We start from the raw sequence: 16790 nt of genomic DNA, 5'->3' as shown, positions 1-16790 counted from the left end.
GATTTTTAAAAACCATAATGGAATTATATATAAACTTATAAAAGCGTATTAGAATATGTTCTTTTTTTCAAAATTGACTTTTTAACAAACAGGGCAAGCTGATGAATTCCTTTTATTTAATATTGAGCATAAGTTGTATGGCTTCCTACGAAGACAGGAAGTGAAAGGTCTACAAAAGGGGGAAGGTGCCACAAGAAGACACAAATCAATATCAACAGAACATATAAATCCTAAACTATTATTAGCGGCGATGAGTTGTTTGTTAAATTAAAGGATACTAATCTTCAAGAATTAAAATAACATGTGGTCAAGTCCTATACCGAACTTCTAACTTAAATTCAAAGTGAAGGAAATTGTTGCTGTTATACTTACATCTCTTTCATAAGAGATATAAAACAAAAATAATTACAAGAAATCATTGAAAACATGTATCAAAAGTACACCAGCATGTACACGTTTCATTTAAATATTTTGCGATTTACATCTAAATTTCTGAATATTTTTAGATTCAATATTTTATTACAGTCTCACCACATACAAACATAAAATGAGATTCACAGAAATAAACAAAACATTAAAACATTTGTATTGTATGCATCAATCTTTAAAAAAATTAATGAGAGACTTTTAAGACACAATATATAAAATAAACAAATTTTTACTCATTTACATTCAAAATTTACAGTGTCCGTATACTAAATGAAAATAAAACATATTCTTCTTTCAGAACTAGGGAAATAAAATGCCGTTTCTTTTAAATAAAATATTGTTAATGGTTTGGCAACTATTGTAGCAACATTGTCGTTATTAAATAAATATATGAATTTTTCGCTATTAGATATTTATAAGTTAAAATGTTTAGCTTAATGTATCATGATATGTCTATAATGGGCATTTTAAAAGGTCTATTATTCATTTGCCAAACTAAACATGTATTTAAATTAAAAGAACTATTTAAAAAGTATTACATCAAAACAAACAGTCATGAGACATTTTTTTTCAAAGAAAATGTTATTATAAAAACTATATGTTCAACTTGTTTCATTATATTATTTTATTTTTGAATATTGTTTGTCGTAATCACAGTAATAAAATTTGATAAACACATAGATTTTACCTGAGACACTCTACCTGTAAGTTATATAATTTTAAGTGTTCAAAACAGTCATGTTTTCCTTTATCCTTGACTAGTTGTTGATTAATACCTTGTGTATTAAATAAGCAACAGGGGTTATACTGTTGGACATATGGGCCATCATGGTGGATATAGGTTTTGTGACCACCATTAGTAAGATAAAGTTACAGGTAGTACAGTATCATAGCTAGCGGTTATACATTTCTATTTTTTATACAATGAAAATGTATATATAATCAAACTTTGGATTCAATGGCATACGACGTTCATTTGTTTGTTTTTCTTCAATAAAATATGAAACTGCCATTCAGACAGGTTTATCGTGTATATTGTTTAATTCATTTTAGGGAGTCTTTAATTATTTGATTTGTATTCTTAAGTGATGATTGTTTAATGAGGAGTCCTAGGATTTTTCTTGGTAAAACGCGTCCTAATACTGACGTAAACGACTGAGCATCTGTGATAAATATCTATGAGACAAAATCGCCTTTCACAATCTAATGCATTATGGGGTAATATTATCAAAAGCGAGCACGAAAACAATTAAATTGGCTTACAAAGTCATAAACAATGGAAATTCAACCGATTGTGCCTTTGCTTTCATTGTGGGGTATATACTAAGAATTTACTCATAGTTCTTTAGATTATGAAACAACAAATGATACAAATTTACCTTACAGTATCTATTTTAAAGGTGAACCTACCTTTTATTTCATTGTTGAACTCAACCGACAATTTCGTAAATGTATAAATCCTTTTCATTACTTCAGGAACATGAATTCTCGTAGAGGTTATTTTTTGTGTTGATAAAACAATTTCAGGCCGGAACATAAATTCTTATTGAGTTATTTGTGAGGGATTCCGTTGCGTTTTAACACCTATTACCTGGTTTGAAGTATTCTCTAATATTAGATAAAATAAACATGATACAATACGATTTCTAATGTCAATTTGACTAGTTTGGAAGAAACGTGAGGAAATTATGTATCGCAGTTATAAGAGTGTTCGAGATATTTGATAAAGTAACAAAGTTAAGACAAAAAGCAGCGAATGACAAGCAATTATTTAAATCTAGAAAACATTTTACGAAACTTCATCATTTTGTCGTCTCAAACTGCATGTTTTACTTAGCAATTATTTTGTCTATTGAAACAGCGACATGCTGTTGGTTATGATAGAAATATTTTTTTTTATATTTTAGTTATTTATGTTCCAAATTATGACAGTTGAGAAAATAAAGCATCGTTTATTTACTATCACAGTAACACAGGCAAACATATGTTGTTTATTATGGTCTGGTCAAGTTGGTCACGCTGTCAATATTTTGTTGGTTGATTGTCGAAATTAGTTACTTTAAGATACAAAAAAGAATCGACAGTGGTATAACTCATAGAAAGCTAAACTAAGACTGAACTAAATATCTACAAGTTTCATCCCTTCTTTATAATGCTTGTCAGAATTTAACTTTTTTTTAAATATTTCAGATTATGTAAAAGATGTTTTATGCACTTTTTATGGGCATAATGTATTTCGGTCTGTGCCTCCATTAGTTCGTCTGTCTGTTTGTCCGTCCGTCCGTCCGTCTGTCCCGCCTCAGGTAAAGGTTTTGGGTTAAAGTTTTTGGTCAATACACATGATCCCTGATATGATATTTCCTGAATAAGTGCATATATTAGGTAAAACTTTTCGTATTTCTGCAAAAGGTGTAAAATAGTTATGTCAAAATTTTGTATATATCAAAAATAATTGTAAGTGTAATGCATGGATTCTATTTTACAAGTTACTAGACATTTGTTTTTATTAAAACATCAACACATATGGTGTTTTATATACGTGTAATGTAAAGTGGACAAATTAGGGTTACACCATAAATTAAACAATAAAGGTGTCGCAGTTGTTTGATTGGGTAGCTGACGTTTACGTTTGGCCTTTTAAGGAAGTTCTTTGATCAGTTTAAAAAAATAGCTTCCCATAACACTAGTACAAATTGATAGGGTATTAATTGAGGAATCATAAAAGCAAAAAAAATAAAAATATAGGGGTTGATGTGCTTGTTTTCGAAATATTCGCGATTGGAATTTTGGCGGGGAAATGTTCTCTCTTGATTTTTCATAGCTTTATCATTGACCAGTCAAAGTTCTCAAAAACTATTGAAAAATAAATAAGATTCTATAAGACTTTTATAAATGGCTTATAATTATACATGTAAAAAATTTATAAAAAGAAAGATGGGGGTCCATGGGCAACATTTCTAAGGCATTCAAGTGGATAAAACCAGAGGATTTCTAAAATATGACAAAAAACCCAAAACATGTCAAGCAAACATCTTTAATGGCTTTTTTTATTTCATTAGCCTTTCAACGTTTGTATTGAATTTTGATTGTCAAGTATTTTGACCTAGAGTATCACTGAAGCGACATTAACTGTCGGAATACCCATCTGGTGAGGTGACATTTGTACCGTCAATGTTATTGACATCAATGTTATTTTTTCTGTTGATTCTTTGCAATCTGATTAACGAACATCCCACATCTGATTTTATTTATATTCGCAATGGAAAATCCATGACGTCACTGAATAAGCAACCATATCATGCGGAATTCCCAGATGGCATTAAACGATGTTTAAAATACGCAAGTCACCATATTGTAATTAACTAACCATATTTTGTTAAATGATAAAAATAATGCATACAAGTTAGGACATTACATGAAATTTAACTTTATAAAATATTGATACCATGGAAAAGGCAACCATTGTTTCGTGCTGTTTTGAAAGAAATATATATAAAAAATAGATATAGATAGCAAATTTTAATGGTGTTTTATTACTTAACATAAAATGTTTTATGCTGATGCATGGCTTTAATGTTGGTTATTGAAATACTGATTTCATCTGCTACATAAATGCGTTTTTATTACATTGAAAATCATCTTTTAAATAATACATTCCTCCATACTATTTTCAGATGACTTTTACTGTTAGTCTCTATTTACAGTATTTGTTTGTATAATATCATCACAAATGAACGTTGACGTTTAACACCGCGTTTGTATCGATTGTCGTCCTGGACATTGTAGAAAAAAGCAGAAACTATTCCAAACTCATACATCGCTGAGAAACCATCGATACAAAAATTAAAGGTGACAAAAAGACGAATAAGTCAACAGGACACTACATAGAACCTGTACACTGAACGACACGATACCATACGCGTTTTTTTTAACCCATGGATAGCAATTTTAAGAGTGCAATGGGAAGAGAAATATCAAAGTCTGAGATTTGTTAGATTGGAGGAGATATTGATCCTGTTCTTATGTAATTAATCGCAGAAAAACTTAGCATCTGTGGGAGAAGTCATATTTTATTTATAGCCTATTGTCTGTCTAACACATGTAATAGAATATGAAAAAATTAAAAGAAAACTGAAAAGATATTATGTTTTATTAGAATTGCACAAGTTTAAAACATCTGCCCTGATCTTATACCTCATATGAGCGTCACTAATGAGTTGTTTATTGACGCAACGCGCGTCTGGCTTACTTAAGTAAGAACAAAAAACAGTATCCTGATAAATTTATACAAGAAAAGCGTAAGACACCAAAGGGAAATTCATAACACATAAGTCGAAAATAAACTGATTTTTTTTTAATTTGTTGTTAGTGGCTTTGAACTAGCTGTCAGTAACTGCGAGTACTCCCAGATTTGTACTTATTATTGTTAGGATGTACAAGTACCCGGCCACGTCCACTCTGTGTAGTATTTACACTTGTATTAATCTGATGAGCTAAGCCTTTTTCAACTGATTTTTATAGTTGGTTCTTATTTTGTACTGTTTCCACCACTGTCACAGGTTAGGGGAAGGTTGGGATCCCGCTAACATGTTTAACCCCGCAACGTTCTGTATGTATGTGCCTGCCCCAAGTCAGGAGCCTGAAATTCAATGGCTGTCGTTTGTTTATGTTACATTTGTGATTTTCGTTAATATTTTGCACACAAATTAGGCCGTTAGTTTTCTTGTTTGAATTGATTTACATTGTCATTTCAGGGCCCTTGACAGCTGACTATGTGGTATGGGCTTTGCTCGTTGTTAAAGACCGTACGGTGACCTATAGTAGTTAATTTCTGTGTCATTTGGTCTCTTGTGGACAGTCGTCTTTGTCGCAATCCTACTACGTCTTCTTTTCTATATTAACAACGCCATGGCTTAAAAAGAAAGACAAACAAACAACAACAGTACACAAACAACAAATCTACACAAGCCACCACAAAGAAAATTAATATAAGCTGTCGCTGTGGAGTTAGTATTTTTCATATTACGACTTGACTCATAATTTGTCAACAAAATTACATTGGACTTCAAATTACTTTTTTGAAACGATATTTAATTACAAATCAAACAATAATAAAATTTCAAATAAATATTTTGTACATTGAATATAGATATCATACGAATCACGTTCACAAAGAAGTCTTGATTAACAAACAAAGACCAGTAGTTATTATATTTAGAATACGAAGTTAACGCCTTGTGAGTTATAAATTCGTGTAAGTGTTAGCTAATCCGTGTACAAACACCGTTACAAATGTCTCTAATCCGTGTACAAACACCGTTACAAATGTCTCTAATCCGTTGCGTAAGGGCACTTCGATTTGGGTTTTTGTATTCACAACTACAGATGAAAGATGTTTCTAAATTTTGTTACAAGTTCTGCACATGAAAACAAATCCTCTCAAAAGGAACGGGCTATGTAGGTACTGCTAAAACACGATTTGCGATTATACATAAAAGTGAGTTTCAGTTTTAGCCCATAGAAGTAAGGATAAACGAATTGATGTTGTGAATTATAAATGTTATTTTTATTAAAATTACAAAGGATATTTCAAAGGGAACTAAAGTTAAGGGAATTATATAAGCCAGATTTATAAAAGGCAAACGAGTATCCGAGTACTTAAATTCAACTCGTGTACCCGACCTTCCGAGCAAGTACTCGAGTACTCGAATACTCGTTGCTATTCATTTGTACCTGATCAAAAGAATTGTTTATTGAAAAGAAATATAAATTTCATGATTCACTTGATTTTGGCAAATGTATCCATATATGTATTATCCAATATATAGATTATTTAAAACAATGGAAACAGATACAATGAACAGAATTGTTTTGTAAATAATTTATTATCATGTGCTTTTTAGTATTTACCCCCCAGAAATTCAATAAAAAACGCGACTTAAACTTATTGTATAAAAATTAGACAGAGAACTACTCTGATTAAATATTATAAAATCAAATAAATGATATCAATAAATAATCAGTTCCGGAGTCTCGTTAACAAAACGAGCAAGCTACCAATGTGTTTATATAAATCACTCGACAACACTTGTATGACGATTTATCCTGAAATTTTATATGAATTGCTTTATTTCAATGCTGGTTTAAAACATGAAATGTATGAAAAAATATTTTTATAATCCTACTCACAAACTACTGTTCATGTTGATGAGCTTTTAAAAATATTTGTTGCCCAGTACACAGAAAAAGAAATCAAGTAAAAAGATAACTGTCTCTGTTATTACATTTCCATTCAGTTATATGATTCACTTATACAAAATCATACGTTATCAATCAATAGAACGAGTGTAAAACACCTCTCATATTATTAACCTGTCACATACATCTTCCCAAGAAAATGGTGGGGTATTCCTGATTTTATGATGAAGTATTTCTCGGTCTTTTATAGCTGACTACGCGATATGGGCTTGTTCATTGTTGAAGACAGTACGGTGACCTATAGTTGTTAATTTCTGTGGCATTTTGGTCTCTTGTGGAGAGTTGTCTCATTGGCAGTCATACCACATCTTCTTTTTATATTGTATAATAAAAGTAATGAATAGTTTATGTTATACTTATATTTTAGTGTGTTCATCCACATGAACAGATTTGTTTATTTATTTATCTATTTATGAATTTCGAACAACGGATACTACTGTTGACTGTATTAATCATTCTAAATTGTTTGAGATAAGAGTTTTGATAAAATTCAAGTTTTGATAAAATTATCTCATAAGAACTGTGAAATAAATATTATTCGTGTGATACACATTTTCTATTTTGTGAACGTTTGGCAAAAGAACGAAATCATGTATACAGGAAAATTGATATTTTCCTCAAACCGCGAAAAATGGTACTCACGAAAAATAATGAATCAATTCCTGACTTGGTACAGGCATTTTCAAATGTAGAAAATGGTGGATTAAACCTGGTTTTATAGCGCTAACCCTCTCACTTTGATGACAGTCTCATCAAATTCCGTTATATTTACATTGATGCGTTAACTAAACAGACACAATAAATAAAGTAGTCAAAATATGGGTACATCAGTCATCATCGATTAAACAATTTTAAAAGTAACAATTTAACAGACCACAAAAACATCTATCTACAAACACATTCATTGATTTGTGTGTTTGACGTCAGAAAATTTTATACATCACATAGATGTTATGAGACTTTGTCTAGTGGAAAAAATATGCAGCTGCTCCCAACAATTTATCATGATCGATTTTGCAGTAATTTATTGCACTCTTACATTTTCTGATCCAGTCCTTAATTAGACAAATCCCAATAACCAGTTCGTAATATAGTTAGGATATTCAATGTGTTTGCTACTTGTCCTTTTATGTTATTTTTTTGTCACTTCACTAGAAATGTTTTTCATACAATATTTTATTTTCAATTATGAATTATTAAAAGTTTCAAAATTAAACAAATGTTGAAACTGATTCCCCTGGCATTCATTAGGATACTTTATACCTTTTTTCAAACGATTCAGAACAAAAGATTCGCCCAAGCTGTGCTTTAGCTTAACGATAACTTTTTTTTTATTGATATGTAAAAAACACATTGATTTTTTATGTTTCATATGATTGATCATAAGTCATGTATAAGTCTAGCTAAACAGTCGTTATCATTTTCAGAATGCACAGCAGAAACAGTTATTGATAAAAGTCGGTGTATCCAAATATAAACTTTGAAAAAAAGGAACAGTTCTCATAAAAAATTATTAACGTGATCTATTCATTGTATTAATTGCCACAAAATGGAAGAAAATGAGGCTTCAAATCCGGGGCTCTGGACAAATTTTACAGAAACAACTGGATTTCATGGTTTGAATAAAGTGAAATTTGACAAGAAATACCCAGGACAGGTTATTCGAAGGTATCTCTTTTTTTCAATTACCAGTTTATACTTTAACTTTTATTTTTTGCATAAAATCTGATATTGAATTTTTCAAACAATAATATACAAATATATAGTTTATTTGACGAAACCATGATAATGTACTCTATAGACCACAACACTTCGGTGTTGACATGAATATTAATAATGTGGTCATTTTTATAAATTTCTTGTTTACAAAACTTTGAATTTTTCGAAAAACTAAGGATTTTCTTATCCCAGGCATAAATTACCTTAGCCGTATTTGGTTCAACTTTTTTGAATTTTGGATCCTCAATTCTCTTCAACTTTCTATTTGTTTGCCTTTATACATATTTTGATATGAGCGTCACTAATGAGTCTTATGTAGACGAAACGCGCGTCTGGCATACTTAATTATATTCCAGGTACCTTTGATAACTATTCTTTAACTTATATACTGTATATATGTTGTGAACATACAAACTTATTAAAAACATTGCATTTTCCTGGAATACGTAACGTAATACCCTTATATATGATCTATAAACAAAGTCATATAAAAATATTGCAGCAAACATACAATTTCAAAAGTTCATTCTGTTAAAAAAAAGTAAACTCCTTAAGAATTCTGTCGAATGATTCAGAATTCTGTGTTTTTGTTTTAATCCGAAAACGGAAATGTATTGAAGAAAACATAAACTTATATTTCTTCTTACAATTTGATCTTAGCTACATTTGATTTCCTACATTGATCCTTGCTATTTTAATGTGTGTACAGAGATTTTTGAAACCTAGACGGTATGAAATCCTAAAGTCGATATCCATATCAAAAAATGAACTGCTTGGGTTTCAGCATGGTACTATATATAAAAATAATTCATTTCAGCCGTAGATTTGTATTCATTCTACCATGGGTTGGGCATTTATATTCGATTATTTTACCCCTCGCTAACGCTCAGGATAAAATAATCGAATATAAATGCCCAACCCACGGTTAAATGAACACAAATCTACGGCTGCAATGAACTATTTCGATTCTAATAGGACAAATTCGGTAATTTTGTTAAACGTGAAAGTCCTAAACATACGATACTGTTTTAGCTGTTCCGCTTGACCAAATTTTGATAATATTAGTAATATTAAATAATTCATGATTATTTTTTTTAATCGCATTTTTCATTTATATATTTTCTTCCAAAGTGATTTTATTCGTTCTGAGTCGTACAAGTGGCTTTAAAACGATCGGTATTTACATTTGATTATTTGTTTACGGAATTATACTGGTGACATCACCTTGTTTCGTTACCATGCCACAACAATAACATAATTTTGCGGTATTTTCATTTTATGAAATTTTACTATGAAAAATAAATTGAAATGAACTGATTTGTTAATTTTGCTATAGATAAGAGATATATGTATTTTATTTTATCTTATCCAAATACTGGGGGTTTTGATGTCGAAAATTGAGAATATCTGGTAGTAGAAATAAGTTTCTCGTAACGCGGAACAGCAGTTTTTGTGTAATACTGCGTTTGCGCTAAAGGTGTGATACCACCAAATCATGGTACGTCACATCCGGTTGTATACGAAAGTAGGTCTAAAAAAATATTGCCCTGAATTTGACAGTTGTAGGTAATTAATCCTACATTTTATTGAAGTAAAAACATTTCTGTGTCATAAACATATGTCTTGGGTATTTCAAAACACCATTATTTTTTATTTGGGATTTCTATAGAAAATTTTGTAATCTTGAGGTTACATGGTGACTAAACCATGTACACAGATAAAATAAGGGGAGACATTTGATTGGTTAACTTCCAATGATAGTTATTTTCTTATATGCAATGAAATGTTATGTGAATTTTTTTCTATAGTACTGGACAGGATAAAACTTTACTCATGCCAAGTATTTCTTTATTTGAAACAAAGATAAATTCTGCACATTTTTTTGAAAAGTGCAAATTTAACAAAGACTAATAGGGGAAAATCAATGGTGGTATTACACCTAAAGGTATATATATATATATATTGTGATTATACTGGTTGACGATAATAGGTAGTTATATTAGAATTTCCGTTACAAACAAAAATACAGTAAAACCTGTATTTCAAGTTAGCAGCCTGTTCATTGTGCGTTACTAGATACGTAGATAGATAGTTTATTCTCATAAAACCATGCAAATACAAAGGCTTTCAATAAGCAAACCGGCTACAAGCAGTCGGTTCGATATTTAAATTTTCTAAGTTAAAATTAGGAAAACTTTTAATTTTCGATAACATACAAAAAAATTGAGGACAAAGTAAAAGGAATAATAAGAGATGAAAAAAGTCGTTTTGTGATCCTACAAATTATCGAAAAATTATAGATGTTTTCACGAAAATCATAGTTTTTTCTTAATAATTTATACATATGCATTTATCAAAATAATGCAACCAAAGATAATTTTTGAAACATTATATCTCAATATACAAAAATAGAAGCAACATACTATCTGACTATGAAAACCGATTTACTAATATTCAAAATTACTTAGGGAAAAGGATCAATGTCATGGTCTTTTAATATTCATCAAATTATTAATAGATTTAGCTAACATATGGCTACAAATGACATCAAGAAGAATTGTATGGCGATTGAATAAAAGGGAGATCATTCCAACGCACCCGGCATTTTTCCTTTGATTTTCGGTGGTAGGTTATTGTAAAGCGTAACTTAAAGTCATCCATCCATCAGAAATGAAAATTGTCAGAGATATTCTTAATAGTATTTATATCTATGCTCCACCTAACTGATACCCAAACTTGAGGGACATTGAAAATCCACAATATTTCATTTTTATTTGGGCGGGTCCCGATAGCATTTTATTCTTTAAAGACTGATAAACTATAAAGATTTTATATTTGAGGACTACGAGAGTTTACGATTACCTGTATCAGTCAGAAAATATTTTACGATTACCTGTATCAGTCAGAAAAGATTTTACGATTACCTGTATCAGTCAGAAAAGATTTTACGATTACCTGTATCAGTCAGAAAAGATTTTACGATTACTTGTATCAGTCAGAAAAGATTTTACGATTACCTGTATCAGTCAGAAAAGATTTTACGATTACCTGTATCAGTCAGAAAAGATTTTATGATTACTTGTATCAGTCAGAAAAGATTTTACGATTACCTGTATCAGTCAGAAAAGATTTTACGATTACTTGTATCATTCAGAAAAGATTTTACATTACCTGTATCAGTCAGAAAAGATTTTACGATTACTTGTATCAGTCAGAAAAGATTTTACGATTACCTGTATCTGTCAGAAAAGATTTTACACTACCTGTTCCAGTCAGAAAAGATTTTACACTACCTATATCAGTCAGAAAAGATTTTGCATTATCTGTATCAGTCAGAAAAGATTTTACATTATCTGTATCAGTCAGAAAAGATTTTACATTATCTGTATCAGTCAGAAAAGATTTTACGATTACTTGTATCAGTCAGAAAAGATTTTACGATTACCTGTATCAGTCAGAAATTTTTTTACATTACCTGTATCAGTCAGAAAAGATTTTACATAACCTGTTTCAGTCAAACATTTTTTTTACATTACCTGTATCAGTAAGAAAAGATTTTTCGATTACCTGTATCAGTCAGAAAAGATTTTACATTAGCTATATCAGTCAGAAAAGATTTTACGATAACCTGTTTCAGTAAGAAAAGGTTTTACATCACCTGTTTCAGAAAGAAAAGATTTTACGATTACCTGTATCAGTAAGAAAAGATTTTACATTACTTGTATCGGTCAGAAAAGATTTAACGTCTCCCGACTACTTGCAGCCGTTTGAATTTTGAATTTCGAATAATCTTATAATTAATCAGCCGCTTCCATCACATACATGTTTGCCGCGACTAATGTCCTGATCGATATGAAACTGCTAAATACATGTTTAATTTAGTTCTTATTTAAAAAAAAATGGTAAAAAATCTTGACCTGACCAACATCGACAACTGCAAAGTCGAAGTTAGTCATGTCTTTTTAACTCTTGAATCTTATTTTTTTTTCTTTTTTTTCTCTTATATTTACGAATTTACTGTTGTCATCTTGCTTAGTTTCAAATTTAAAGTACCTATTTCAAATAAAAAATAAAGTATCTAGTATTTCATATCGGCCAGGACAATCGTCAGGACATTAGCGTAATATCTTTACTCGTAAATTTGTAATCAACTTATTCGCAATAAAACAGTAGGAAATATATATATTACTTTTTACGCATTATATGTATTACTTCATTATTTTTCTGTCCAATAAATGATTCGAATGCTTGAAATTTATATAGCGTTGTTTACGTTTGTACATAAGTGCAGAAATGATGCCATGCTTAGAATATTTGAAATAAGTACCCTATTCAGCATTATTAGAATAAGAAGATATGGTATGCGCGCCAATGAGACAACTCTCCTTCTAAGACACAATGTGTAAAAAGTAAACAATTATAGATCAAAGTACTTAAAGCTTTATTTGGGTCGATACAGAGAACTGTAATTATTTCTTTATTTCAATCTGGATCGGAATATATTGACACCTAGTATAAAAGTCTCAGTTTTAGAGGAAATCATGAACCGACATTGGAATATATTATAGGCATATGGATCGGCCGTTTTTAAAAAAATAATATAGGGTTATTGCATGAATATTGGGGAATATTGTCGCGAGTAGAATTAAGTAAAAAAGGTTTAAACTAAGAGTTTGACGTTGGTGATGTCATGAATTTTGAGGATTTAATGTGCTAGTGCAATATTGGAATTTATTGCACGCTAACTTTTGGTTACTTTCTGTGTGAAATATTATATTGCTATGCAATAAAAATCAAAATCCGACCAAAGCATCTTAATTTGTGTTCGTAATATTTAAAATAAACAATTTTTCTTCTTTTTATAAAAAAATAATGCAATGTTATTTCAAAACAAAGAAACCGATATTCTATTATAGTATTTTTTGTAAACATGAAGAATTGATTGTTTTTCAAAGACTATGCTTAATTTCAGGGTAAAGATACTAAAGATACTAAAATGTTGTTCACATCGCTGAAAAAAACAAATATTTCTTCCTTTCAATCAAAAATAATGCAGCGTCATTATAAATGCCTTTATAAGTAATTTGGTATAAGGTTTGAAAAATATAAAGATAAAATATGTGGGTAAACTTTGTAAGTCTTCAACCTTATTGAACAAGAATGCATTTATTTTAACGGAAATTATGAACCGCCATTGGAATTGAGTACTTTTGTGCTTATTTGTGGTTATTTTTTTTTTACGAATAGTGATATTTATATCAGGACAAGATATTAATTTGTGTTCGCATTGTATAAATGTGCGTTTTTATAAAAAAAATAATGCACTGTTATGGCAATCATTTATTTCAATATCCTCTGATAAAACTTTTTTTAAACGATCAGAATAATTTAAACTTAAATATGCATAAACTTTTCGTTGAATAAGAATGCAATCATTTCTTTATTTTAATGGAAATTATTTCCCTTCATTGGATATTTGTACTTTTTGTACATCATAATGATTTTCACAATTTTAAATGCATATTAGAGGAAAGATACTAAAATGGTGTTTATATTGTTTAAAATTTAAATCATGATTTGTTGTTTTTCATAAAATATATGGAATTTCTGTGGAAAAGTACGTAAATTTTGCTTATATCATAAATAATACTGCTTAATTTGCAATGCATGATTATGAATGCCTTCAGATATGTTATTTTGTGTTAATGATTAAAGGATAAATATGCATATATTTTTGTTTTTGTTGTAAATGATTGCAATCATTTCTTTATTTATTGAAATTATTGACCGTCATTGCATTTTTTACTTTTTGTACATCATGATGTTATTATTTTAATTGAAGGTATATCAGAGAGAAAAAAAACTAAAATGTTGTTTGCATTGTTTAAGTAATTATCAAGATACCAGGATTATAATTTAGAACTCCAGACGCGCGTTTCGTCTACATAAGACATATCAGTAACGCTCATATCAAAATATTTATAAAGCCAACCAAGTACAAAGTTGAAGAGCATTGAGGATCCAAAATTCCAAAAAGTTTTGCCAAATACAGCTAAGGTAATTTATGCCTGGGATAAGAAAATCCTTAGTTTTTCGAAAAATTCAAAGTTTTTTAAACAGGAAATTTATAAAAATGACCACATTATTGATATTTATGTCAACACCGAAATGTTGACTACTGTGCTGGTGATACCCTCGGGGACGAAACGTCCACCAGCAGTGGCATCGACCCAGCGGTGTAAGTAATTATCAAAGGTACCAGGATTATAATCTAGTACGCCAGACGCGCGTTTCGTCTGCATAAGACTCATCAGTGACGCTTATATCAAAATATTTATAAAGCCAAACAAATACAAAGTTGAAGAGCATTCAGGATCCAAAATTCCAAAAAAGTTGTGCCAAATACAGCTAAGGTAATCTATGCCTGAGATAAGAAAATCCTTAAAGTTACAAATATTTCGTCGTTATAAAAAATAATGCAAATTTGTTTGTGTTGAAAAGAATAAAATATTCTTTTTATTCTAGTAGAAAATCTAAACTGTCACTGGCTTTAGGTACTTTGTTTAAATGAGGATTGAACGTTTTTCCTTTGTCATTGCCTTTGGACAAGTTATTTTTTATAAACTTTGAATAATAAAGGGATTAAGATATTTAACCTTCTTTGTGTTAATTAAGAGTGCTTTGTTTTCATTTCACTTAGGTGTATTTACACAACACCACAATTGGATGTTATTAGTTTTGGAGGGTTGTTGCCACGAAATATACTTTATATTTTGTTAACATTGTCAACTTGCACTTTTCTTTATTTTATTTAAAATAATTCTCTTAAATTTTAAGTAACTGATAGTTTTATTGCATTCTGTATAGCATGTTTCGGAAAAAGAATTAACAGGCGTGATGGCACCTCTAAGGGTTTGCAAAAGCATAACCTAAATATTACCGATAATCATAATTCTTTAATAATATCTAAATTTAGTTGTATCTGCATATTTCTCTTCTCAACTTTTCTTTTCTGATTGATTAATAATAAAATGTCGAGCTTCTGTACTTGAACAATTCGAATTTTCCCGTGGCGCCATCTTAATTAAAACAAACGAAACTAATTTGTATGAGTTCAACATGTGACCTAGTCGAGTTCCATCGGTCAGAAAGGTCAATCTGTCCGATCCGTCCGATCAATCTGATCGGTCAAATATTTTTATTATAAGTCTGGAGGATTGGTTGCGCGAGTTTGACGCGAACTTGACTGATGGGTGACTGATCGATGACCGCTGATAAATGACTGAAATAGTAATCACTAAGGTTGCAAGTACTGTATCTACGCCCGTATAATTGACTCATACTTTCAAGTTTAATAAATAAGTACTCAAAAATATAGCAAGTATGTGCAAAATGATGAAAATTACATAGAAACAATGCATTAAATAGCCATGTCGGCACATTCAGTATATATGCATATTTCTATGGTTTAATTGCATTTCAAACACCTGTAAATCATCGTTATAATTGTATTTTACTAATTTTGTTATGCAAGTCGACCCAATCACCGATTATGGACTTATGTTGTCCTTGATAAATTCCCATTACCATCTACCTTTCTTCATGTTCTTTTCAATAACCGAAAATGCTTAACACATTTATATGGATTTTTATGAGGTTGAAATAAATACTTACAAAATAAAAGTGTGCAAAACGATGTATGAGTGAAGTGGTACAAACTGACTGCTTCTAACGAATGATTACTCAGTCTTCCGTTATAGTAAATTAAGGCAACAGTAGTATACCGCTGTTCGAAATTCATAAATCGATTAAGAAAAAAAACAAATCCTATGTTTATCAAATAATTCACACTGTTAATTATTTGTTATTTGTTTTATTTACCTGTACACACGAACAACATATTGAATTGACTGCAAGCGTCTCGTCTAAACACTATGGAAATGGACTGAAAGACTGATTGTTTTGATTTCCAGACGTTGTTAAGATTTTCAGACGTTTTAAGATCTAAATTACTGTTTAAGATTATAGTTAATTTATCAATGACTAAGTCAAGGTATTTTAAGAAAAAATTGAAAACTGAGAATCATTAAAACTTCTAAATATTAATAGGTCTTCGTCACAATACTGATCTATTCCAAATATGTTCTATGTATAAAATGTGCAATGTGATTAGATAAAACTTCATTTGAAAAACTATATATATATATATCAAAAAGCCATTTTATTTTAATTGACGGGTAGAAAAAATTGAGCGACATGTTTTGAAAAATATATTCTCATATTTTATTTCAAAATTCTATCTCATAGATTTCTTTTAATTCGCAAGACAATTGTTTTCCATGTTTAATCTATGCAAGATTGAGCATTTTTACAGGAGCTGTAGC

General features: G+C 30.0%; 1 protein-coding gene across 1 annotated transcript in view; it reads left to right on the top strand.

The window, feature by feature from the left end:
• The first annotated feature begins 1079 nt into the window (after positions 1 to 1079).
• LOC143049860 (acid-sensing ion channel 4-A-like) overlaps positions 1080 to 16790 on the top strand; it is a 36813-nt gene continuing 21102 nt past the window's right edge. The window contains exons 1-2 of the mRNA XM_076223622.1: positions 1080 to 1305; positions 8115 to 8355. Of these exons, the coding sequence (XP_076079737.1) occupies positions 8237 to 8355 (119 nt within the window). The 5' untranslated portion in view covers positions 1080 to 1305; positions 8115 to 8236. The remainder of the gene's footprint in view (positions 1306 to 8114; positions 8356 to 16790) is intronic.

Source organism: Mytilus galloprovincialis, chromosome 10, assembly GCF_965363235.1.
Source record: "Mytilus galloprovincialis chromosome 10, xbMytGall1.hap1.1, whole genome shotgun sequence".
Classification (NCBI taxonomy): domain Eukaryota; kingdom Metazoa; phylum Mollusca; class Bivalvia; order Mytilida; family Mytilidae; genus Mytilus; species Mytilus galloprovincialis.
The sequence above is the reverse complement of the archived record's forward strand: the minus strand, read 5'-3'. Positions and strand labels throughout refer to the sequence as shown.